Below are 27,643 nucleotides of genomic sequence, written 5' to 3' on the forward strand. Positions count from 1 at the left end.
GACAGTCCGGCCCGCCCGAATGAGCTAGACAAGCCTTTCAGTTTTCCAGCGCATGTTCAGAGCTCACACCTGCGCCATTCGGCCTCGTCTGGGCATGTTCAGACGGACGACTGTATACCACCTTACCTGCCACACTTTCTGGTTTACAATGTTTTTTAAGCTCTGTTTCTTTTTGTCCGCCCTTACAAGCCCTGACTGCTCCCTCTACCGCCGCACTCGCTCCACCACCCCAGTATGGAGTTCACTCACGTATGGGGAAAGAGTCGCCCAAGGCCTTAGCTGGGCCCTCGAAGTGTTCTTCCTTTGGGGCCTTGGAATTGCCAAAGTCCAAATAGCTATTGCCCAATTTGCCAAGCAGGTTGAACTTCTTGCCAATCGCACTGCGACCAGCCTTGACTTGTTAGACCAACAATTACAGGCGACTTCCCAAATGACCATACAAAACTGCCTTTCCCTAGATGCCCTGCTTATCCAACATGGAGGCCTTTGTCAGTATTTAAACTTGTCATGCGACATGTGTTGTATTGCCATTCCCAACATTTCTCTTCCCCTTCAAAACCAAATTACCATCTCCGGCATTAGACAAGGTTGGTTATCCAGACTGCTTAAGTGGTTAGGTTGGGATGCCTCATCATGGTTGTTAAACTTGCTCACTCCACTGTTGTCCTTTTATTTATCCTTGTTGTAATAATTTCCATAGTTTGTTGTGTCTTTCAATTTTTGAAACGAAAATTACTGATGCTTTCTGTTTTTGTATATACCCGCCTGTCCAACCAAGATGATGTAGAGGATGAAGACGAGTTTTAACCCTTGTGTTACCAGCAAGGGGGCATGTCTGAGCCGGAATTGAAAAGGATGCTGATAACACAGAGTTAAAAGAAACTAGTGTGAGCATGCAAGTGGAAAGCCCCTAAAACAAGTGCGCATGTCCAAGCATGCCACACACACGCGGTCAGTACGTAATTGAGTGAGGTATTCAAATTGGCAGAGCATGCATGCCCAGTCATACACTAAGCAGACAGTCATTACGTAACCAGACTAGAACATTCCACAAAGGGGACCGTATGATTGGCTACTCGAAAAGTATTTAAGTCAGCGGGTTTCCGCCCAAGGCAGAAACCAGCTCTCACAGAAACCCGGCTCACACGAGCCCAGAGCTACCTCACAGGCTGGCCACTTGTGATCATTTCTCCGCCACCGCTATCTCCTGGTGTACCCCACCCTCGCATGCTCGAATTCGCTCCGACCAACAACTTGTTCGTCTCCGTCTACTAGCTATTGATTGGTTCGTGTCACAACTGTCTTTGTAACCAAGCTTGACCTGCGCTACATATTACCTGGTGGCGTAAGTAAAAGAAAAATAAAAGTCTTTTTGCAACCATACGAGTATTAACCGCCTGACTTTCCGCCGCTAGCCCCCACTTGCTCGATTGTGTCGGCCCAGACCGTGACCAACTAACTTGGTCGCCACAAACACCTGAAACAGATATCACTGGGATGTCCAGCAGGAGCAAGGTGAATATATGGTTAAGACTGACTCTGATAAGACAGACCACACTGGTCCAACACCCAAGATGAATGAGTCCAGGCTCAGAAATAAGCATTCCTGGTTGGTCAGGAGAGGGCTTCTTAACTACATGACCAAAGTGAACACTCCCTCTTATACTGTGAGGAAAAATCCCCCCCAATGAAGATGACAATACAACTTCTAACACAGATAGTATGGATCTTAAAGCAGACTGGTGTACCAAGGGGTCAAAGAAGCATTCCAGCACCAAACAGTGACGCTGATATCATGGGCAATTCTAGAGGTATAGCTATGCTTCTCTCACGTTATGTTGGCTAGGATTATTAAAGCTATAGTCATCTCAAAACAACTCCAGTATCAATAGGTACCCTGTGCCTTTTCATTAAGTCAGATCTGAGCCACTTCACTTCTGGGAAAAGTGTTATTGTTTAAGCTTCCCCTTCTTGTGAGAGGCAGTCACCTTTATCTTGCTTAGTGGTAGTGGTCTTCAGTGGCAGGGTAGTCTTTGATGGTCCCAAGTCCTTGTCCAATAGTGCTGCACCACTAGTACAGCTACTACCAACTGTGAGTGCTGCACATAGGGGGAGATCTGCCAACTAGGAGAAGGGTCAACCTCCAAAATGGAAGTTATTTCTTAACGTGGAAGTCTCTCTCATTAACTGAGTGATATGTAACTTTAGCTAAGTGTCCCTAGATCTTTTAGTTTAAAAGAATGGTGTATGAAACAGCAGTGTCATCAAAACAAAAACAAACAAACTGACCCACCACAAAACCCAAATAGCAGCCATGGCTGCCATCAAGTAAAATGAAACCACTGTGGCATGGACAGGACTTGAAGCCCCAGGGTCTTGAATCTGCCATTTTAAGCAAAGATAATGGTACAAAACGTAAGAGGAGTGAAGGGGAGCTTACAGGGAATTAACATTAACTAGCTAACATTCTGACCTGCCTACCTTCTAGTTAATATCAGTAATCATTGGAACAACAAGAAGCATATGTTTAAAAAAAAGTAAGGAAAGAACTAGCTAGGGAACACCTATATTTTCATTCTGAAAGAATATAAATCCTACAATTAAAAATAATTCAACTAATAGATAGTATATTAAAAAGTCTAAAGTTGGTTGTCAGTCAGGAAGCCTAGGGAGGTACAGGTAACACCAGAAAGAAGTTCAGAGTAATATATGCAAGCAACCCTATCATCTGATAAACAAAAGGCTGCTGAAATTGTCATTACCAAAGTATTGCAAGATACTACAAAACAATGGTTTCCGTTTAGCGCTGCTGTAACAATACCAGAAAAAAAGAATTAATACATAAGATGTGGTATATTTTTTTAAACCACATTCAATTCAGAGGCCATGTGACAGGAATGCAAATGGGGAAAGGGTCAATTTATTTATAGGCTATCAAAATTACCTGGAATTATGTAATCCTTACTATCTCCCACATAGAACATAATGAAAGCTGAACAACAGTGTAACTGATTAGTGTACCACTTTATCCAGGTTCCAATTTAAAACTACTTGCTTCAGAAGTTTCGAAGTGCCTGAATCAGGATTTTAGTATACAGTAAACAAACAAACCAACCTTAAAATATTACATTGCTTTAGCTTTCTATACCTTTATTTTATATATTCTTTCCAAATCTAGGGAGATTAAACTTTGTAGACAAAAGATTAAGTTTCACATTTCATAAAATTTAAATTTAAACTGGATAGCACTAATACAGGAAACATCAATTAATAAATGTATTTCAACTCACAAGGCAAGAACCTAAAAGATCATTTTAAAATATTTTAATTGTTTTTACTTTATCGCCGACATTAAAAATGTTACATTAGTTACCAAACGTAAAGAACACTGGAGTTCGAATTTTGCAGATTCTACTAGAGATATGATATGTAGTGCACCAGGACGTTATGCATCCATGAGCATTAGCTTATTTCAATTTTGTAATTTACTGTTCAAAAATTAAATACTGTTTGTGCCTTATTCGAAAGATTAATTCTGGATTAATCAAGACAGGTGGCAAAAATTAACACATGGAGCATTTGGTAAAAATAAATGAGTTAGAGTTCCATTTGGAAAACCAACAACCTATTTCTTCAGTGTTACTGGAAATCATTCATTCTTAATGCATTGTACTTAGACAAAAATAATAAGCACATTTTTAAAACTCACCCTGGAAGATGATCATCTTTAAGTTTCTATTAAATAAACAGTGGAGGAAAAAATAAACCCCACATCCAACTAAAGCCTATTAAAAGCATATGTAGTGCCATCCTGGTCAAACCAATGATCCATGTATTCTGTCTCTGATTGTAGCAAGCAGTACATACTTCAGAAAGAATATATAAAAGGCATGTCTAGAGCAAGTCATTTACTGTCATGCCCTTCCTGGCATCAACCACTGTTGGTTTAGGGATATCAAAAGGATACAATCCCAACTCTTCTCCAAATAGACCACTCCTCCATGAATTTGTCTAATCCCTTTCTGAACTGGCTTATATAAAATAATTAGAAAATTAGATATGGTTTCCAACTGCAGAATACATACCCAAATTTCAAGTACAAAAAATGTGGGAAATTTGGATTAAGAGCCTGTATTGATTTTATCATTACGAAATTAGTAAAACAAAGCATATCAAGAATGGAATGAGCTGCAAGTAGGAAATTGTCAAAATAACAGTATGAAATAGAAGAAAGGTAGTTCAATATGCGAGTCAATCTGATTTTCTAAATGGGAGATGCCATTCCATGGGACAATTCCCATTTCCTTTAGGGGAACAGTATAAAAATCAGGATTGTATTTTAAAACTTTTCCTAATATTAATTTTTTGAGAAAATATTTCAAACAGTTATACTGGAAACGAAACTTAAAGCATTGGATCCTTATTGCAATTATTATTTTAAAATGCGTTGTAAGATTTGTGATACCTGAAGTTAAATTATGCACCTGTATTTAAGAAAAACAAATTGGAATTCAGTTAAAAACAAACCTGCGCTAAGACTTCCTGAGGGTTTATTTGTAGCTCCAAATCCAAATGATGATGAGCCTGTAGCATTGCTTCCAAAAGCAGAACTACTTCCAAATCCTATTAGGATAGTAGTAAAGAAATGTAATGTAAAAGAACTGGTAACGAAGACACAGCAATTTAAAGTATTTAGCTTTTAGGATTTAATTTGTTTTAAAGTTACTTGCATAAAACTTACTATTCAGTAAATTTATATTGCTTCTGAAACTTTCTAAATGCGACATGCACTAATTTCTGCATGAAAACAGAAATCCATGAACAGAAAAGCAATTGAGAAAGTTAAGCTATTAGTAAATTTAATTTACAAATGAGATACTGAATGATCTCACCTAACTGTAAAGTCACATGATCTTACTGAACAGTAAATAACTACAGTTAAATGGAAATGTTTGCGTTCATAACCATGTTATTCTATTTACTATTAAAAAGGGGAATTTCAGTGATATGATGTCAGTCCATCATGTAATATCATACCAATGGATAAAACTTAAATCAATTTTTTTTAAAGTTACATGACTAGCCTAGGAACTTGGCTCCAGTAAGGTTAGACTTTGTCTACATCAGAAAATAGTCCTACTTTTTGAACCAAAACATAGTTTTAAAACAAATTTAGTAAATGACTCCCAAACTCGGAATGGAAATGCTTTGGCTTAAAACCTGACTATTCTGTATGGTAAGTCCTTAGATTCCAATACAAGTCAAATAGAAATAAGCCCTCTTGCACTGCACAAAAAACTTTGCCTGAGATCAAAAATATGAGCTAGAACTCCCTAATTTTTAATATTAGAAGTCTCTGCTGCTCTTACAGTTTGAGCATTGTAACAAGAAAAGTAATACTTATATTAAACTAATTTGGTCAAATTTAGTTTTATGACCATATCATATCAAGTTCTTAATGAAAAACTAACATTTCACTAGAAGCACTTAATGGAAATGTAACTTGATAGTAAAAGGTCAGTTGGAATGTATTCTTTAGTCATGTGATTGCAACAAATACTGCAGCAATTTGACTATTTTAAAAATATTTACAATTTGAGATTACAGTTCAGATTTGTTTAGGATCCAAGGTTATTAATATAGGCCAATATTTCAAATTATACAGGGAAGAGAGATAAGGTATCTGTAGGTTGAGAAAAAGAGGTACAGGTTAGGAAACATTAGGGGGAGTTTGGTAGGTTTGATAACCTCAAAACAAAAATATTTAACAATCAGAAAGAGAAAATAATTTACATGTGATAAATATGAATAATAAATTGTACAGCTATGCACAATGTCACATGTTGCATGAATATAAAAAAGCGTTCGCTGTAGTATACGTCCCAATTTCTTGTCCAACCCAGTTTTTAAAAGAGTTCTGAATGACATAGGAAGGCATCTGGGCCTACTAACTTCTAAATTGTGAAGAAGACAATTTCCACATCAGAAGTACAGAAATCACCCGTTAATCTTCTAACATGACTGCCATCCATAAAAGATGGGGAGCAAGGTCCCTCAAAAAAATGCATTTTGAAGAGTATGCAATTAAAAATGTCTTTTTAAATGCATCTCGATTTAAAATTTCTGAATTTTTGAAGTGTTTGTTTTGTTTCAAGGAGAACTTTTGCTTCTCCTCTCCCCCAGACTGTATCAGGATTTTGCCATTAAAATTATTCTTCATGATCTGTCATAATCCCATATATTGCACTCACATAAAAGAAATCAGGATTTTACAGCTTGATATACAAAAAATAGGGGAAAAGTGCCTCCTTAAGTATTACCAACCCCTCCATCCCAAAATCAAAGGCTTCAAATATCTAAACAGAGTTTAAGTGTCATAAATTTGCTAGCAATAAGCTTCTGTAATTTATACATCTAAAGAATATTCTGAACAAATTATAAAAACTCTTTGGGGGAGGGAAATGGCCTTCCCCTCTGTTTTTATAAAACCCAAAAACATTATGGGAAGTGCTTCCTATAAGACTTCTTTTAAGCCACTATGTAGTTTAGTTATTTTTCTTGTTTTAGGCATATAAGGCACGCTTTAGTCATGTGATTGCAATGAATATTGCAGGAATTTGACTATTCTAAAGAGTTTACAATTTGAGATTACAGTTCAGATTTGTTTAGGATGCAATACAGCTGGCTCCTGAGAGCAGCTCTTACTAAATCGCCACTGTCTCGTGTATTCAGTGTTCCGTGTTTCCAAATGGCAGCAGGGGCACTTTAAGTAAAGCTTGTTCAACATACTTTAGGCAAAGCACCCCGACACCATTTTGAAGCATGGGGACATTGAATACATGATATGCCGAGGCTACAGAAGCATGCTAGTTAGCACATTTCCTCTGATGTACTGTAATTAACCATGTCGGAGCAGGTATCCCACAGGTCTACAGGTGCCCATAAACCATGAGTTCTCTTGTCATATTTACAATCCAGTTGATAACTATTGTTCACAGATTTGTGGAGACGCATATTTCATAAAGCTCAGTTTTGTACTGGAAAGCCAAGAGAAAAGCTTAATTATAATTTCACAAACAAGTTCCTAAAATAAGTGCAAAATGGGTATTTTTTCTAATAGTTTGCCTTATTAAACTCATGTCATGAGAAGATATAAAGAATTTCTAGATTTAGAATTTGGGCAAGCACTGGTGAAATTTCTCATACAAAGTTAACGACAAACAACAGAATGTAAATTTCAAATCTGAACTGAATGAGACATAGGTCTTAAGGCTAAAAATCATAACTAAATTACAGCTGAATTCAAATACCTATTAACAAAAAGTCAGATGATGTACTATGGTTTAAAAAAAAATCTGACCTCCAACATGTTTATGTTATGTCCCTCTTCCTTTCATCTTAAGGTCTACAAGCCATATCAAACTTAGATCTAACTTTTGTGGCTCATCTTCCTCAGCCTCTCGACCAGGCATCAAGGAGTTTGGAAACAAAAAACATTTTTTGCTATACTGAAGATGTAGCTTGGAAACAGATTATCCTCTTAGTAAAGTTTAAGATTTTTTTTTAAAATTCAGATGTGCTGTATAGTAATTAAATGAAATATTAAAAAAGTTAAAGTGTACCTCCAAGGCTTGAAGAACCTAAGCCACTTGATTGCAAGCCAGTGCCAATACCTGAGCCGAATGGTGTTCCAAAACTAACTCCCAGAGATGGCTGTGGCCCTGGTATGAAAAAAATGAAAACAAACTTGCCTTACTCTTTCATGATAAAGAGAACCTTTATGTAATTATTTGATAAAAGAACATCATTGCTTTTTAACAAATTCCATTAGAGCCCCCAAACTTTACCTCATGAAAATTCTTCCCCAAGCTGCCTCTATGTCCACCTGGTAAATCTAAGAAAATGCTGAACACAACATACAATGCATCTACTGAAAACTACAGTATCATAGTGTGTGTACATCTATTTTTTTCATTCATTCATTCCAATCAATTTCATCACAGAAAAATTTATACTATTAATTACAATTTTGCAAGGACTACTTTTAGAGGTGAAAGTATTGTGCTACTTATTTTAAATGAAAGCAGAGAAGGAAAGGGAGAAACTTAAAACCATGAAGTCATTGTTAGTGTCAAGTCCAATTAAAAAACAAGAACTGACACTAACATGACTAAACCATCATGTTACCAAGACAGAATATATTTAATAACTAGAAACCTTCAAAGCTACTTGGTTTGAGTATTTTTTCCAAATTTAAATGAACACTAAGTAGATAAAAAACAAGACAATGGCTTTATTTTATTAAATTTATTGTTCATTTTAAAGCAAGTCAATTACACAGTAACATGACAATTCAAACTTTTCCACACAAAGTAATAACTGCGTTCTTAAGCTCTGCTACATTACACCATTCCAGAACGTAAGCTATTCAAAACCACCTGTTTAAATAAACATTTACAAAGGCACAGTTTTGTGTACCTTCACCAATTAGATACATTCAAAATTTCAAATTCAGAAGTCTGTCCCATCATCTAAAAAACACTGACAGCGGTTTCCCTGCATGCTAATACTAAAATGCAGGACTGTCAAAAATCCATTTAGAGTCTACCAAGATAAAATATATAGCCTTAGTTTGTATTTCTTGGGGAGGAGGTGGGGGGGAGGGGGCAGAATCAGCTTACTAGCCCCTCGTTTTAGCTAACACATTACAAAAAAATCTAAAACTCGTTAATTCTGATAAATAATTTAAGAAAATGATGTGACAGTTTTCACAGTACAATCTTCATATTCCTGTCTTTTTCAAGCACAGCAATCAGTGCATTAGTTTGAACCTTGAAGGGTTTTTCAAGATAAAATACAGTGCCTACCTCTTAATCCAAGTCAATAATCCTGTAATTTAAAATGGAAACACCATAATACAGAATGTGACATATGCTAGTGCTCATTTCTTTCCAACACTGTTTTAAGAATAAAATAGCTTTAAAATACATTTCATTTCATTATCTTCTTTGGGCTCTATTCTCATTCAGAATTTTTGCCTTATTGGATTAACAAATTTTTATAACCCACAATCATCACCTCCAATGATTGCAAAAAAAAAGTTGACAGTATTTTCAGTATAATTATCTGGCTTTTGAACCTGAGAAAGTTAAATGAAGAATCAATGTTTGAATCAAGTGAAAGGCACTGTATATTAAATGGTAACACTTTTGCAAGGAATATACCAAAGCCCTTAAGAGATACAAGCAGAATGAGGTCCGTGTACTCAAAGTAGTGTTTAAGCTAAGATTGTGAGGGCAACTAAAGTTGTGAATTTTCAGCCTGTGAATAGTAGCTTTTTGGGAAATCCAAGTCCTGTTATTCTTCCAAATAACAAGCATGCACTGTATTTCACACCAGCTAAGGCCCTTAAAGTATTTTTAAAATAATATATTGGATTAATTCCCAACTAATTTTCCTACATCCAGTTTAAATTAAATACTGAAATATCTAGCTAGCAGCTCCTTTAAAAAAATGTTATCAGTATAAAGGAAATTTAAAAAATCCCAAAAGAAAAAAACAGTCAGTCAGACATTTAACAAACTAAAAAGTCAGAAAAATGTGTCCAGTTCCTTCTCTCTAAAAGGGAGTGCATTTCTTTTCTATCCTGATGGGAGGCACTGTTGGTGGAAGACCTTAGAATAGAATGAAGACACCACAGTCCTCCAAGCCAAGCTTATTTTCAAATGCAACATGCTTTTTAGATTAGTAAAACAGTATTATTCTAAAACACCTATATTTAAGTTATATAAAACAGGATCTCATACCTAAATCTGACAAGTTTTTCACTGAACAGGCATATGACATACTTGTTGATTTTGTACCATAAAATTCTGTAGGCATTGCCATTATTTATAAATCCTATTCTTAGGTAAATGTACATAATTTTCAGTAGCAAAAAAAACTAGAGATAAAGATCCTTCATGCCAAAAGTACTAGCAAACTTACGACCTTTGGCTATAAGTTATGAGGCAAGTCCTTTAAATAATTCTTTAATAATATTTTAAAACCTGCTATTTATTGCCCTGTAGAGCATTTTAGTTTAATAAATAAAGACTCACTACTAAGAGCCCAGTTAGACATGATTCCCTACCAAAGTGACATCTGAAATTTTTTTTATGTAGCGACATTTTACAAATTTTACCATATAACTGTTTCAGACATAACATGATCAAATTTAGTCACAGATTAGATTTCATTCTAACAGAGTAACACACTGATAATTTTTAACCTATGTCAAATTCAGCTTACACAATAAAACGTTTTAATTACTGTAACAATTTTATTAAAATTATCTAATTTAACTTCACTTTCCTGTTAAGTCAAAGCATGATTTAAATTAAGAGTGCCAAAATCTTAATCATACTGTGACTAACTCTTCTCCCTGGCTAAATCAGGTTGTTCTGGGGAGGGGCTGGGGTGGAGAAAAGTGTTCCTTTGGTTAAGCCAACTTTGTCTTACCAACAGAAGAGGAAATTAACTCCACCCGATTGCATCTAAGGCTGTAACTACACTAGGATTTATTTTCCCTTAAATTCTCACCATTACGTTTACCACTGGAAACACAGGGAAGAGGTTGCCTTCCATTTTTACTACTGCATTATTAAAGACTACTCAGGACAAGCACAAATGATGCAGTAGTTAAACCCCTGGCTGCTGCTCTTGTGTAGCCACTCTTACTACCAACCACAAAACTGCAGCAAGTGTAATGGTGGGAAATTAAGTAAAAAAGGTTTAGTGCAGGCAAGGCTTAAGCATGGTTTTATTAATACTAAAACCTTGACTTCTGAATATGAATTAAAAATAAATTATGGTCTCTGCTATACTTCAGAGAAAGAACAGTATCTTACTAAGTCTAAACTAACTGTAAGGAAATAGCCTTTACCATGTAAACATCATATAATATTTTCAAACAGACATACTACCAAAACCCCTAATATTAAAGTACTGTATATTACATTTTAAATCACATTTTAGAGCCCAGATTAATTTTCTTGTTTTATTCTAATCTTTGTGAAGAGACCAAGAGAATAAAGCCCACTGCAAACAGTCAATCAGACATTACACATACACACGTCACTACACTCATCACACACCCTTCTTACATTTTTCCTGTTGTGATCCCCCCATTCCCTTATATCCTCCCTCTTCAGAATGCAGAGCTTAGAATCACTTAAATTAGGCACAGAGTAGTTTACTGAACTTAATCAGACTACTCATGATACACAGGAGGTAAGCATGAGCAAAAGTTTTTGTAAGACTGGGACAGTATTGCAGTATAGGGCCAAGACAAAAGTTTTTCTTCCTCTACCAGTTGTCTAGTAGTTAAAAAGTGGTTCAAACATTTGCTTATCTTTATGCCCTCAAAAGCGCAGTCTACAGAGGGGGAAGGTGAAAACTGAGTGTGTGCAACTAGCAATAGTCTTTGACTTTTTTACCAATAACTAGACATCATTAAAACTGACATTTTGGTGCCACATGTGAAATCTTGACAGGTTCATCTTATCTATATCCAAGACCATAACTGCTTCCATATTTGGCACATTAGCTGGCACTTATAAAATACTGAACAACATATGAGCAGAGACTTTATTATTGAAGAAGTAGTAAGAAGGGTAATTTCAGCATACAATTCATTTCATCTCATGCTGATATAGCTCAACTTCACACTTTTTAGTGGTAGGGGTGAGAACTGCAGTTTACTGACAGCAGTAGAATGATGACATTGATTCACTGAAGTGGCAGGTTAATTGGAAACTCCTGCCTCTAGGCCAAAAAAGGAAGTTTAAACTTCTCACCAAAATTCAGCTAAAACTTTGAATGGGATATCTGAGGTAGTACAACAGATCTGTATATAATTAGTCCCCTAAAACACTAAGTAAAGGGTCTTAAGAAAGACAAGACTAGGAAAATAATGAATGAAGAGGTACAGGAACTGTAAGACTACACAATTGCCACTTCCCTCTTCACTAAAAGAACCAAATATGAAGTAATATAATACTTTTGTGTGTTTAAAGTTGAATGTAGAGGTCACATTCAGAAAGTGATTCCAGAACTTCAGATGGACAACACAACAGAAAACTCTTGGAGGACTAAAGAAAGGTTAAGATACAAGAAAGTCACAAATTTATTTTTGTTAAAAATTTTGACTCATGTCATTGGACCCAACCTCCCATTCATCACAAGGGACACCTTTTTTGACCACAAATATAAGGAAAGGACTGCCTCATTATTTGAGAGCATTTCCTAGGGATAATTCCTAAATGGCTCTCTAAGTAAAGCAACCTAGTCCTCTGTTTAGTCAGATCCTACTACTGCTAACAAAAAAAAAAAAAAAAAAATTAGGATGGACACAGGTCTGAGATGTTAAAGAACCTTTCAGAAGGAAACAGAATGGTAGAATATGCACTTTTCAAAGTTGGATTCCTGAAATTAAACAACAAAAACTCCTTGTTTAACTGAAATTACTGGGAAGTGCATGTTATCTACAAAAATAAACATCATGCCACTTCTATCAAAGTGCTCAAACATGAATGTAAGCGTCTTTCAAGCAAACCTTGAAAATTCTGGTTTGTACAATAACAAGATGTGCAGTTCGACTGAGTATCTACTAAGTGGGACCTGAAGGGCTTTCTTTCTTACCCACATTCACCTTACATTAGCAGAGGGCCTAATACTTCTGCCATTTTTGTTCCATCTCCCTCTCAACCATCCATACGTACAAACACCCTACCTTTTCCACTCATATTCATTCACAACAGTTGGCCAAACAATTACTGAAGTATCACCCTTCCAAAGAAGTTAGAAAAACAAGAAATGGGCTAAATATCCTTTCTTTCTAGTCTACACACTTAAGCTCCACTATCCTTTCTGTTCTGTAGCATTTTTCACTTTATAATGCCAAAGTGCTATATAAAAAATGCATCATTCATTTTACATAAGAAAATGTAATATGCATTTGAATTAATTTTCCTCCCACCGATTTGAAAACAATCGTACAATTTTGGAGAGATGCTATACTACGGATATTCAGCAATATTATTTAAGAGTAAAGACTCACATTCCAAGGGGTAATTAGAGCAATACAGTAAATATCACTAATACAAGTAAATTCACAAGATTAAATATGTATCTGATGGATTATTGCTAAGTCTACCCTGCATTTTCTATTAGCTATGTATTGATAACTTTGATCATCACAATTTTTAGATTTTTAGGCTAACACAAAGGAAGACCTTATATAAAAGTTTACACGTTTTTACTATGGTTGTAACACTAATAATCTAAAACTTGAATGCATTCAGACCTGTAGCAGGCTGTTGCTGCTGAGTAAGTGTTGCAGCCATGGCAACGGCTGCTGCATTTGGTATGTTGCTGAAAGGGGTCGGTCCAGTAGTAACACGCTGGGCACTCTGACATTTCTTCACTTCTGTTCGTCTTGCCTCAAACACATCAATGGCATCTCCCAGAAAAGTTTTCCTGTACCCAAGGTACTGGTCTTTGAGCATCTGAAGGAGTAGGGGAAAAATCATTTTAGTTTAGTACATCTAATATGAAAACCTTCATAGTTATAGTCAGTTGGACAGGTTTTACATTTATGACTATGTGCCTACATCTATCTAGATCAGTGGTTTTCAACCTGGTCTGTGGACCCCTGGGGTCTAAGTGATCTGTGAAAGATGACCACGATCAATCAAAAGTATGTGAATACCCACACCATTCAAAGGGGTCAGCAGTTCTATTTGAAATTTTTTAGGGGTCCACAAATGAAAAAAGGTTGAAGACCACTGCTCTAGATTAAATCCCCTAGTTTTGTCAATAAAAAGCTTTCCATAAACCAAAACATACTGGAAGGTTATCAACCTATGGCCCACAGGTCAGCTTCAGCCTGCAAAAGTCTGATCTAGTCTGTTTTACCAATGGCACGCTAATGCCCTGCCAGCACACAGACTTCTAATCTGGTTCACATTCAGCACTTTTATTAACAGGAGGCCAGACACCTCTGCTGCCACCCCAGTCATTCCTTCTCCATGTGGAGGGCTGCTTTCTTGCCTTCCTACTAAAGCCACTTCCAAGTTAGGCACTCCAAACTTGCTTGCCACACTTTTTGTTGGCAAATTTTCAGTGCATGCTGTACTGGGGGGGTTGGGGAGAAGTATCCACACAAAGCAGGGACAGCTGGGTTGGCAATAGGGGATCAGCAGCCTACAGCAGCAGCTGCATGGGAAGCTGCAGCCTGCTGTTAGCAAAATGGATGCTGATCCCTGATCGCTTCTCGGCCTCTTGAAGGCTCAGACCAGGCGATGAAGCACCTGCGCGACGGCGAGGCCTACTGCCACCTGGGAACGCCCACCGGCCATCGGGCTAGGCAGACTCCAGAGGAAACCATCACCGGGATCGTGCAGGACGCCCGCAAGCTGGACTCGTCCCTGCTGGCCCCCTGGCAGAAGATCGACGCGGTGAACACCTTCCTCATCCCCCGCGTCGCGTTCGTCCTGAGGGGCTCGGCGGTCCCCAAGACCCCCCTCAAGAAGGCGGACACTGAGATCCGACGGCTGCTCAAGAAGTGGCTGCACCTGCCGCTGCGGGCCAGCAACGAGGTCCTGCACATCCCCTACCGACAAGGAGGTGCCAACGTGCCCCGCATGGGAGACCTGTGCGACATCGCGGTAGTGACCCACGCCTTCTGCCTCCTCACCTGCCCGGACGCCACGGTAAGTACCATCGCCGCCAGCGCCCTGGAGGAGACCGCCCGCAAGAGGATCGGGCGGCAGCCCGCCGGACAAGACCTGGCCACCTTCCTCAGCGGCTTGCTCGAGGGCGAGTTCAGCCGGGACGGCGGGGACTTTGCCTCGCTGTGGAGCCGAGCCCGCAACGCCACGCGCCGCCTCGGGAACCGCATCGGCTGCGCCTGGAGCTGGACCGAGGAGGGTCGGGAGCTGGGAGTCTGCCTGCGCCCAGCCCCGCACGCCGACCGCATCACCGTCACGCCCCGCATGAGGACCTTCCTGGAGAGGTTCCTGAAGGACGCCGTCCGCAACAAGTACGCCAGCGACCTGAGGGCCAAACCGGACCAGGGCAAGGTCTTCGACGCCACCTCGAAGTGGGATGCTAGCAACCACTTCATGCCCAGCGGGAGCTTCACATGCTTTGCGGACTGGCGCTTCCTCCACCGCGCCCGCCTCAACTGCCTGCCTCTGAACGGGGCCGTGCGCTTCGGCCACCGGGACAAGAGGTGCCAACGGTGCGGCTACACGCTGGAGACCCTCCCCCACGTGCTGTGCAGCTGCAGGCCGCACGCCAGAGCCTGGCAGCTGCGCCACAACGCTGTCCAGGACTGCCTGGTGCGAGCCATCCCGGCCGGGATGGGGGAGATCTCCGTGAACCGCACCGTCCCGGGCTGCGAGAGCCAGCTGCACCCCGACATCGTCGTCACGGACCACGAGGCCAAGAAGATCGTGATGGTGGACGTCACCATCCCCTTCGAGAACCGGCGCCAAGCCTTCACCGAGGCCCGGGCTCGCAAGCGGGAGAAGTACGCCCCGCTGGCCGACACCCTGAGGAGCCGCGGCTACGACGTGACGGTGGACGCGCTCATTGTGGGGACGCTCGGAGCCTGGGACCCCAACAACGAGAGCGTCCTCCGCGCCTGCCGCGTTTCCCGCTGCTACGCCAAGCTGATGTGCTGCCTCACGGTGTCCGACACCATCCGCTGGTCCCACGACATCTACGTGGAGCACATCACGGGCCACCGCCAGTTCATCGACCCCTCCAGACCAGCCGCCGCCGGACCGGACCCGGAGGACGCCGCCGCCTGAACCGCCCCCCCACCGCTTCGCTTCGCGTTGAGAGGACTTCGCCGCCACGGACGACCCCGCCCCACCCGAAGAGGACCCCCGCGATCGGACTTTATGGACTGAGACGCTCACTCCGAGCCACTTCCTTCAACATCGCGGACCGCTGTAATGGGTATGTGTGTATCTATCTTCTTTCCCTCTCAGCGTCGCGATCCCCCCCTCCCCCTTCCACACCCCCCCCACCCCCGGGCTTAGTTGGCTAACATTGTATGGTATGTAACCTAGTCGCGTTCCACTCCTCTCCCCCACCCTGGATTGTTAGTCCCTCGCTCGGGCGCTTTGTATTTCCATCTCAACATTGTCATCTTTTTCCTGGATTCCCCAACCAAAACATCTACTAATAAAAGTCAATCTGTTCTTATCAGTTTAATCACTTAAGTCAGCACACAGACACTTGATTTACACCAGCTTAGAATTTGGACCCAATGATGGAACAAAATCTAGACATAGTAGAAAGACTTAGTCATTTATTCAACATAATTCTGATGGAAGATATCCTCACTATTAATAACTGTTTCTCTTTCCTTCTCAATATTTCTTTTTGTCCCGTTCCGTCCCCCTTCCATACCTGCTTCTTTCAATACAGTAAATCCCATGTCCCAGCCCTGCTGGAGTTTAATCCCTCTAGTACCTTATTTCTTTTGGTACAAGAAATGAGAAACTAGGTAGTTACTGCTGACATGTGAAGTGTCACTATTTGGGATATAAGCTTCAAAGCCTAATCAGATTAATGCTCAGGAGAAATCAGAAGGAAAGGTAACTTAAGCAACAGTGTCAAGCTGTCTACAGACTCAGGAAACCAGTACTGAATCAGCTTAAAACTGGAAGGTTACCTGTGCAACCACAAGAGCTAAAACTTTTCATTTTAAAATCAAGAGGAAGAATACGATGCCTGACACCACTATTTTGGATATTTTACCAAATTGAGTTGTCTAGTTTTTAAGAAAAATACCCCATCATCGCGTACCAGAAATGTGAAAGAAACCATTCATTCTCCCCTCACCTTCTAGTCTTGCAGAAACTATATACTACTATAGGAAGGGTAGTTGGAAACCCCCCCCCACAAAAAAACTACCCCAAACCTCCCAAAAGACCCACACCACTAATTTTACAATTTCAGCATACAAGCATTGTTATTTTTGTTCAGTTATCTCCTAGGAGTTCCAGGTTGGTAGGACAGATTCCTAAGAAATTCCATCTCTTGCCGACCTAGCTAACTTTTGAGATGGTTGTGGTTTCAGTGTTCCAGTGAAATGCAAGAGCCAATTATCTAAAAGGTTTGTCTATACTCAGTTACACCTACAAAGTTTTTGGAAACAATTTGCTTGTTATTTCTTGCTTTGAGACAGGAAGAGTTTCAGTTGTGGGGGTAGGTGATAACACGACTCTAGGTCTGAGGTATTTGTGTATAAGGTGCATACAACCAGTTCAAAAAAAAAAAAAAAAAAAAAAAAACCAGGTCAAGAATGTACCTAGTAACCCACATAGTGTCAGTTTAACTCAGAAAAAAACTGGCTTTGAAGAAGCAGAGAAAAAATCTTTTGACCATTGTAGCAGTGCTCCAATACAAATGTTGAAAAATCCTGGGAGACGTAATCTGGGGAATTCCACCTGCCCCCTCCCCCTTTGATCACAATCTGACTGAATTTCAAGAGGGATGCAGATGTCTAACTCCTCAGTATATCCAACGGAGACCTCCCAAACCTGTAAGTTTTCTAAACGAACAGACTGACAAGATCTATGCTAATGGTATACTAGAACTGGGTCCAAGCATGTATTAGATTACATAAGATTTAGGCAGAAGATGTGCAAATAAATTGGCTCAAAATATTTAAATATGAAGCATGCACTCCAAACAATTATAATAAACTGAGTGCAGAAAAGCTTCAGCCCCTCAACCAACAAATATAGCCCAGAATACTAGTAAATAAATACTCTCTTCTTACTACTCTGTTCCTCTGCAATACAGTCCTGACCACCCTCCCCCCCGAGACTGGCTGGCACCAAACGTCTGTTGCTTGCCACCCCCAACTGCTGCCAGTGGGTAGTTTCCACTCGCTGCCACCGGTGGCTGCAGGCAGTCCCTGCTCACCACTCACTGCCAGGGTACCCCCCCAGTCTCAGGAGGCACCAGTTGTTCATGGGCAGTGGTGCGGATTGGTGCCTCCTGCTGCTGCTGGGCAGGCAGGGGGCACCTCATCTTGGTGGCTGTGGTGGCCCAATGTTCCTTCCCGCATCAGGTCTCACCCACTGGGCCATGGAGGTGGATCCTGCCTGGAGCTGGTCCAGCCCAGCTGCAGCCCTGCACCCTGCTGTGGATGCAGAAGTCTGGGGGGGTGGGAAGCAGAGAGAGGGGACACATGACCTCTTCTGCCCCCACCACACAGACTTACCTAGAGGGAACTGTGGGAGCTTCTCCACCACCCTGCTTGGCATGTGTGCACACACATGCACATGGTAGTTCCTGCCCCCTGCATTCTGCTTCCCTCAGCCCCAAGCAGTCCCTCGCAGCCCCTCTGGACTGAAGAAATGCAGTCACATGCCTGCAGTGGCTCAGGTTAGAAGCCACGGAGCCCTAGAGCAGTCCTCTCTTCCCTTCCACAGTGCTGAGCTGAGGAGGGAGGTGTGGCCAGGCCCCAGCAGAACACTTAGGGGGAGGCAATTCCTCCCTAATACCTCCCTGCTGCTCCTGACCAGCAAGGGAGTTGCACAGCATTTACTTACACAGCAGGGAGTTACAGTGTTTATCAACCCATTAAGAAACCAAAAGCCTCTCTCATTAGTTCACACTTTTCTTTTAGGTCCAAAAGGCCCTGTCTGCCTTTGTCCTCTCTTGACTTGCACCAGGGGTTTTGAATCTTTTTTAAGGAGTGTACCCCTTCTAGGTACACTTCTGGCACAGGGGGCGAGGGGGAGGGGGTGTGGGGTAGCGGCAACTTACACACGGAGTGTGGGCAGTTTTGCATGTGGCAGTGAATGGTGGCAGCAGCGTGCGAACTCCCTGCCTCCCCCCCAGCTGGCACTTGTGTGGCCTGTGTAGCTGTTGCCCCCCCAAGGTGGCAGCACTGGGTGGTGATGCTTCATCCCCACCTGCTCACATATATCCCCTAGCCCCTTTCCAAGTCCCCCAGTTGATAACCCCTGCCTTACACAGATACTTAGCTAGCACACCACATGCTGGCTACATCTGTGCTGTTGGAGAAGGCGGGGGGGAGAGAATCTGTTTTTAAGCAGGGAGCGGTGGTGGGGGGGGACAGGAAGAAGCTAGTCAGACACTGCTGTACTTGCAGTCTCTCCCACAGTTCCAGCCAGGGAGCAGAGGGGCATGGCCAAACTCTGCTGTGGAGCAGAAAGCCCTGCCCAGGTTTCTCTCAAACCACTTTCAGCCATTTTCAAACTGGTTTATGTGCACTGAACAGCTGTTCTGTTACAAGTTTAAACCAGTTTCTTATCTCTTAAACCAATTTATGTATAATGTCTGTCCATAGCCAACAGGAATCAGCAAAACACTGGATTTTCTTTGTTGGTCTTTACCAACCAGAAAACACATTAATCTAAAAGCACAGGCTATGAAATAATAGTACTTTAATCACTACAGAAAACAGTAAGCACACCCTGCTTAAGGCTGCACTTTCATTTAAATCTATTAGCCCTTAAGGAAACAGAGTGTCTTCCAATGGTCTGCTATTTTAGCACTTTTTCTTAAGAATAAATTTGTGCCCAAGTGACATAACAAAAGTGCTAGAAGAAGAGGTAAGTCAAAATATGGTCTACAAGAATATTCAAGTGTCATATGTCACAAAATGATTTATATCTGAAAAGGTGTTATTTCTTGTCAATTTGTTCACCCTCAGAAATCCTTTGCATTTTGTCAAGAAAGAGCCCTTCCAGAGTAATAATAAGCATGGAAAATGTCATCTGACCAGAAGATGAAAATTTCAGAAAAGTTCTGAGTACCTGAAAAAACTAAAATGAAAACTATTATGCAACCCTGACTATAATGACAACAGTTGCTTCAATTTTGGTAAGAGCTCAAGCCAAGACACCTCAGTCATTTAACAAGGTTTAAAGTTCTTTCACTCACAGAAATAACCTTTAGAAAGTTTTTAAAATATAGGTTAATGCACAGTTGAACAAGAAAAAGAGGAAGGGTCAAAGAAATGTTGACATTATGGTCTGCATCTTATTTAATTATGAAACAAATCTGAAAATATGTTTTCAATGCATACCCTACCTTTACATTTTCATGTATTGATTGAAGTTGTGCAGCTAGAGCTACAAATGTCTGATAAATTTTCTGCATGGCCATAGACAAATCTGTAAAAGATGTAAATCAGCAAATAAATTCATAGTTTCACTGTAATAGGACACTGATTTAAATTACAAATTGAAAAGTGAAAAGAAAGGCTCTAAAGTAAAGCAGTGATTCTTAACCAGGATGCTACAACATCCTGAGATGCCTGGAGATCCCTTTAAGGGTGCCACAGGATGTCAAGCAATATTAGTGCTGTTAGATGTGTAAACACCTACACATGATTAACAATATTAAATCCATAGATTTCCAATAGGGATCAAAAACAAAGCTGACCTGTTGATCTTTGCAAGTCCTTTACAACAGAAGAACTGCTGTATTATTTTTTCCATACACAAAAAAGGAGTGAAAATCATGAGCTGACATTTTCTGAGGGGTCCCCCGAGTCCAAATAGATTGAGAACTACTGTATTTTCTTGCATATACCCCACACACTGGTATAACCCACACCAATGTATAATGCGCGGAAAATTGTATTTTTGGAAAATAGTCTGTGTACAGACCGCACCCATGTATTCCCTGCATCTGATAGCGTCGGTGCTGGGGGCAATTTTAAGCTTACTAAGCCTAAGAGGTGCTGGCCCCAGCCGCGGGGACCAGGCTCTCACTGCCTACCTGCAGCTGCCCCACTGAGACATGGCCACAAGCACAGCCGCCCCGTCTGAGCTCAGGCACTGGGCGGCCCCTGCCGGGCACTGCTGCGTGGCTGCAGAGGAGTGCAGTTGAGCGTGGGGCTCCCGGATGTGGTGGGAGGGAGGCAGCACAGGATCTGCTGGGCACGGCCGCCGGAGCTGGAGCTGGAGCTGGAGCCAGCTAAAAGTGGTGCTAATTGCTGCAGGGGAGGGGAGGGATGAGGAGCTGCGAGCTGGGGGGAGGCAGCCCTGCTCCCCACTGCCAGCCGCGCTCCCCACTGCCAGCCCTGCTCCCCACTGCTCGCCGCCACCATGACATCAGCCCGCAACTGGGGACAGGCTGGCACAGCATGGGCAGCAGCAGGGCCAAGGGCTTGTGGGTTGGGTCTGCTCCATGCCTCGACCCCCGTCTCAGGGCTCCCCCCAACAAGTCCTTTGCTCGGGTCCTCTGCCCTGGCCCGCAGCACCCCCAGCCGGTGCGGCCCCCCACCTCAGCAAGGAGGGTTTTTCAAGCCTAAATCTAATTTTCACTAAAGACTGTTCTAAAGGCTCTGCATAGCCCGCACACTTGTATAGCCCGCACTCATCCGTCATGTTTGTAAAAACTTATATAGCCCGTGGACTACATGCGAGAAAATACGGTACTGCTCTAAAGTGTATGTAAGTTTGCAGCAAGTTACAAGAGCAGTTTATTTCCTTTTGGAACAAAAATATTCCCTGGGAGTAAAGTAATGCCTTATTTTAAAAAAAAGTTATCATTGTCATAGAACTTAGAAAATATAAGCTCCACCTTGTGCCAGAAGTATAGGATCACTTTCTCTATTATGTTTTTCTAATGCTTTTTTTTTGGTCATAAAAGCAAAAAAACCCCGTTACTTATCCAATCCAGTTATCTTCTTTAAAAAGTAACTATAAAATTGTTTTTAATGGCTAGACTTATACCTTAACAACTGAACATGGGGAAGAATTGGAAAAGAATAGTTTGGAAAAAGGAACATAAGAGCAATTTTAACTTCTTTAAAATCTTTGCTAATTTTTCCTTACTTAAATTTAACCTACCTGAATTTTAGCATGCTGGACTAGCATGTTTTATCACACCTAGTAAAAAATACAATTAAATGAAACAAATTTTCTTGAATTTGTGAATGCTTATCTATACCCTCAAAATTAATCTGGAATTGAATATTCAAAGTCAGCTTTTACTAAAATTGCTATCATTCATTATTTGAGTTATAGAAAAGAACCCTCTATCTTGAGCCATATTTTTAAGGCATAACAGTGGTTCTGTTGTATCATGCACTCAACTCAGATCTGTCCATCTACCAGGAGCTTTGCTCAGTTTGCTTAGGACAGAGTCAGATAAGTGAGAGAGCTGTGAAATTTGCATAGGACCTTAGAGGATGTTCCCTGTATCAAGGCTGAATTACCTGAAGTGTGTACTGATTTGGATCTGGTATGTACAACAAGACACCAGTGGCCTCAAACTGTCTGAATTGTCCAGACTAAGGTATATGTCCCTGAATTTTACTCTGTAGGGGGATTTCAACATCCATTTGCAATTCCCATAATGACAGGGTAAATCATCTACAATGTTTCATACAAATGCTTTAATATTTAAGGAATTCCACAAGACATTGAAATTTTAATTTTTTACCTTGTGGAGTTATATGTGAATTGTTCGCTTGTGTGGCAAGATGATTCTCCAGTTCTTCTATCTGTTGCCTGTATTGCTGCAGCTGTATTTCAAACTGTTCAACCAATATCCTGAAGTAGCTAGATGAATATAAAAAAAATTGGATCACACATTAAGAGGCATCTGATTTTAATGTTTATCAAATGACTAACAGTTATCTATAAAACTATCACGTACAAGGCCATAAGACCGATATTTAAAATAAAAACACATTAACGCAAGTTTCTGTTAGATGCAATAACTTACTCCGCTGGGGCTGTATTTTCATGTTGAAGACCAGGAGGAGTTTTCTGTGTTCTTAGTGCTATTTCTGCATTTTTTAGCTCCTAAAAAGAATGGTAAATGAAACAAATTATTAACAGCTAAAGTTCTACAGAAACATTGGTTCCACAAATAAAAAGTAGCTGCAATTCTTTCTTCCTATAGGACACTTTCCTTGTGGTTTTCACAAGTAGGATTTTGTTAATGTTAAAACTCTTGACCTGGCTTATTTTAATATGCTTAACCAGAGGTTTTCTAAACCTGGACTGGAAGGTGATAGGTGGTACCAGACACCTCGCAGCCAATTGAGAAAGGATACAATTAATCTTACTTTCATGAAGGGTAGTTTGGCCTTCAAAGGTCAGGAAATGGTATACCAAAATACAACAGCTAAAAACTTCAGTGTCTAAGATGCTTAAGAATTTTTTATTATATTTTTTCTCTAATCCTCAGCAGCAAAGAATAAGTGTTAGGGGAGAGGATGGAAAAAGCATACCTAAAACTAAGGATGAACAAGAAAGTAGAAATTGCCATTGTCTTTAAGTAACCTACTCAGTAGGCATTTAAAGTGCTTAGATCGAATTCCTCATGAATGCTGCCAAGTGCTGTAATCACAGCCTACACACTTCCATTCAACTGTTTAGCACCTTTCAATACCTGACATATTGTTACGAACATCCTCTTCTAGCTTGGCACATGTTACTTCTTGGCTGTATTGACTAGCCAATATTTGAACATACATATCTTTATGGAAGGAGATGCAAAAACATGTTAATTCTATTCTTCTATGGAAAAAAAACGACCAACACTTCTCAAAGGTGCTCCTGCTTTTAGGGGTGCACAAATAAAGATTTTTTTGTCTGATACCAATGGCCAATTATTAACCAGCCATAGTGGCCAATACTGATCCGATATCAATCTGTCAGGCTGCAAGAACAGCATCTGGCTGGGAAGTCTGTGGGGGAAAGGGGCATGGGGGAGGGGCAGATTGAGGCTCCCACGGTGAGGGAAGGAGTGGGGCTGGAGCAGGCGCTGCCCAGCCAGGGCAGGGCATGGAATGGAGCCCCAGGCAGCTCATTCAGCCCAACCTAGTCCCACTCCCTCCCTGTGGGGGCCTTGATCTGTTCCCCTACCCCCCATCCGGATTTACCAGCCAGTTGCTGCTGTCCCATGCTGCTGGGCTGCACTCCTGGCTGCATCCATGCTACGGCTACATGCATACATGTGGCTATTATCAGTGACATTAATCGGCTAAACTGGTCAAAAAAGGCCAATTGCCAATAATGTCAATTTTCTTTTTATCGGGGCCAATCCAATATGGACCGATATATCAGTGCACCTCTACTTGTTTTACTTCTTTAGAGTAAAATATAATACTCTATGAAAGGACCAGGAATGAAGAGGTTGTTAGCTGTGTTAGTCTGAAGTAAGGCAGAAGGTAGGATAAAGCAGCACCTTAGGGCACTTTCACACACGCTGCAACATGTTCTAGTTTGACCATGTCAGAGCAGACTCAATTGAGTCTGCTGAAGTGATTTAATCAGAATGCTCCAGTGTGCTGCAGTGTCTCATGTATTCAGTGTCTTGCATTTCAAAATGGTGGTGGGGTGCTTTAACTAAAGCTTCTCAAATGAGCTTTAGAAAAGGTGTCCCCACTACCATTGTGAAATGCAGGATGCTGAATACACAAGATATTGTGGGCATTTTAATTAGAGTGGCTCCCAAGAACTGCTCAAATTAAAATGCACCCCCCTCCCAATCTCAGAGCACGTGTATAGGAGCCCTTAGAGACTAAATGGTTCAGAAAGTCATGAACTGTCTTTGGCAACAAGCTACTTTATTATGCCTCTTTTAACCAATTAGTATCTAAAGACATTTTAAAATGCAAGGGCCCCTTCAGAAAACACAAATTCTATTAATTTTCTGTATTCAAAAAATGAGTGAAAACAAAGAACAATCCTTTTGTTGTAAAGAACTCAGAAAGACTACAACAGGTCAGAAAGTTTTTAGCACTCCAGATTCCCATTTGAAATCTCTGGTTTTATCGTGTGGATCACATTTGCACACCTAACACCTTTTGAATTTGCTTACGTAATAACCACAGGATTTCTATCTCAAGTGGTCTTCTCACAGGAGCTTTAGATTTGTGAAGAGTGATCTAAATTTCCATCACAACAATTGCTTACTAGTAACCATACAATTAAGGAGTTTAATAAATAAAAACTGATTCATAATAATGAAAGGCATTTGGTCTATGAGAAAAGGTACCCAATTTTATTTAAATTGGGGTGCTCAACTCCTGGCCTGAAGACCAGATCCAGCCCATAGGGCTCCCCATGGGTATGAGGGGAGCCCTTTGGGCTGTGGCCCTGCACAAGCAAGGCAGCATGGGGCCTAATTTTGTCATGCAGAGGAGACATGGGGCTCTATTCCCAGCATGTAAGACCCCGATTATGGTGCCTTGGGACTCTGATCTCAGCTTGTGGGGCCAGGTGGAGGCAGCACAGGGTCCTGATTCTGGCACGATGGGCCTCTGAGCACATGGGGGAAGGCACAAAGTAGTGTTGGGCTTCAGGGACCTGACCCCAGCACATGGGGCCAGAGGTGGCATGAGCCATGTGGCCCTGATTCTGACACGTGGAACTCCAGAGTCCTGACCCTATGACATGGGGGGGCAGCAGAGGTGGCATGGGGCTTTGGGGCCCCAAACCTGGTGCATAGGGCCTAGTGGAGGTAGTACACGGCCCAGTCTGGCCTGTTGACTAGGTCCCATCCCATTCATCTGGCCTGTGGGGACAAAATGTTAAAGCAGCACTGATCTAGAGAAAAAAAACAACAGCCTGATATTCATTAATGTACCTGGGCAGTTTCCATTTTCAACTTGTCAATATTAAGAGTATTTCTCTGTAGTCCACTGGCAACCACAGATAAAAGCTGTTTCAAAGCTTTAATGTCTTCCTGTACTTTAAGCATTGCTTTTGAAGACATTCTGCTAATTTCTTCCTGCACTTGCTTTTGTTCCTTCACAAATTTCCTGAGGCAAAAATAAAGTAGAAATTTAACAGAAGTACACAAGTGTTCTACACCTTAAAAAAGTATTAGTTTACTAAAAAAAACCCAAAACCAAACCCATTAGTTTTGGTAATATCTTGAACTATCAGTACTGCACAATAATTTCATCTTTTATAGAATTACTGTACACTAGTCTCACCAGCAACATTAGCCCGATATTCAAAACCTAGGCTATGAACAGAAACTGTTCAAATGGGTTATACTGTACCCTCAGATAAGCCCTCTAGAATTCTTTGTTTGAATAATTAAAATGCATTTGTTACTTTAAGGTGCAAAAGTTTATAACTGCTGCGCTATCCTGAATGGTTTAAGGAAAAAGTACTCACTGGAGATTTTCTACATCTTGGCAGATTATTGGAGGTAGATTTTCATCCTTTAGCGCTTTGCTATCTCTGCCAAAATACAATATATGCTTATAGACACATAAACAAACTTTGGGTTATCAATAAAACTGAAAGATGTGAAAAAATAATTCTGCTGCTTAAGTTTTTATCTATTATATGAATAAATAATTTAACAGTAGAGTGAAGAATAGAAAACAGGAGTCCCATTTCCTTGATTTGAATTCAAGTTACTGCTACTACAGATCACAGTCTATATGAAAAATATCTATCAACTAAGCCAATTTAAGGTTATACATTCTTCTTAAGAGTACTTTAAAGCATTTAGTATATTGTTGGTGGTACTGCAAAATAACTAATAATCAGGTATCCAGGTATTCTGTTTCCCCACAGGAAAATGGAGAAAAGCACAGATTTTCCTTTTTACCCTCATTTTAGGCAAGAAACCCATGTATTTTGCAGTTTTGCAGAGTTCTGTGCCAGCCTGCAGGGGGCTAGGAGGAAGTGGGAGGAAGGCGGTCAGGCAGGGGGCACCATATGCACGTATATCAAGGATGGCCAATTATTTCAGGCAGAGGACTGCTTACCCAGTTTTGGCAGGCTGTTGAGGGCCGTATGGGTAGCCCTGCCCCTTGACAGGTGCCCTGTCCCCTGGTCACCATCTTGGGACCAATGTCCCAGGGCCAGTGGGGCCCAAAGCAGGACACAGGCTGGCAGGGGTCTGTGGAGCCGGGCTGGGATGCATCAGCAGGGAGTGGGGAGAGCTGGCCCGGCTTCATAGAGCCCCTGCCAGCCGGGACCCTGCACTCCTGCTGCAGGCCCCACCGGCACTGGCCCCGGGACACTGGTGCAGGCCCTGTGCCCCCCACCCCACGGTACAGGTGGGAGGCAGCGCACAGCCCTGAGCCCCTGCTCACCAGCAGGGAAGAAGCTGGTGCTGAGCACAAGCCTCTCGCCTGCCCCATGGCTGGCACTGCCTGCTGCAGGGACTTGCAGACCATGCGGGGCTGTCTGGAGCAGGCACAGGCAGCCCCACACAGGCTGCAAGCAGCTGCAGCGCGGGGCTCCGGGCACAGGGCGAGTGAGGGGCCGCTTTTCCCTATGCTCAGCACCAGCCTGTAGGAGCCCGGGGAAAAGCTGAGTACGGGGGAAGGAGGTAGCGGTTCCTGTATGTAAGTGTATATGCCTGGAGAGCAGGTTCCGTATGTAAGTATGGGAGGGTGGGATTGAGGCCCCCATAGGAGGGAGGGAGTTGGGCAGGGTTGGGGCTGCTGTCCAGCTGGGCAGTGTGTGGGGCTTGGAGCTGCAATGCATGGCCACCGCAGGGCCCTGGCAGGGAGTGGGATGGGGCCATGGGCAGCTTGTCTGGGCGGCAAAGGAAGTGTGGTTGGCTCCCCACCACTGCACGCAATCCTGGGGGGCGCAGGGGACCTGTG

At 41.7% G+C, this 27,643-nt stretch overlaps 2 protein-coding genes across 2 annotated transcripts in view; one reads left to right on the top strand and one right to left on the bottom strand.

The window, feature by feature from the left end:
* Positions 1-27,643, bottom strand: part of NUP58 (nucleoporin 58) — a 60,783-nt gene that overhangs the window by 11,262 nt on the left and 21,878 nt on the right. Inside the window, exons 8-15 of the mRNA XM_090028691.1 lie at positions 26,193-26,258; positions 25,654-25,828; positions 22,780-22,859; positions 22,495-22,613; positions 20,131-20,213; positions 13,346-13,547; positions 7,623-7,721; positions 4,528-4,623 (exon numbers count right to left, since the gene is read on the bottom strand). Of these exons, the coding sequence (XP_089884817.1) occupies positions 4,528-4,623; positions 7,623-7,721; positions 13,346-13,547; positions 20,131-20,213; positions 22,495-22,613; positions 22,780-22,859; positions 25,654-25,828; positions 26,193-26,258 (920 nt within the window). The remainder of the gene's footprint in view (positions 1-4,527; positions 4,624-7,622; positions 7,722-13,345; positions 13,548-20,130; positions 20,214-22,494; positions 22,614-22,779; positions 22,860-25,653; positions 25,829-26,192; positions 26,259-27,643) is intronic.
* On the top strand, positions 13,557-15,857 carry LOC149875157 (uncharacterized protein T26G10.4-like). The gene has a single exon (XM_090031392.1). The coding sequence runs from the start codon at positions 14,343-14,345 to the stop codon at positions 15,855-15,857; it is 1,515 nt and encodes a 504-aa protein (XP_089887518.1). The 5' UTR covers positions 13,557-14,342.

Source organism: Crocodylus siamensis, chromosome 1 (genome assembly GCF_052110815.1).
Source record: "Crocodylus siamensis isolate JL-2025a chromosome 1, ASM5211081v1, whole genome shotgun sequence".
NCBI lineage: Eukaryota > Metazoa > Chordata > Crocodylia > Crocodylidae > Crocodylus > Crocodylus siamensis.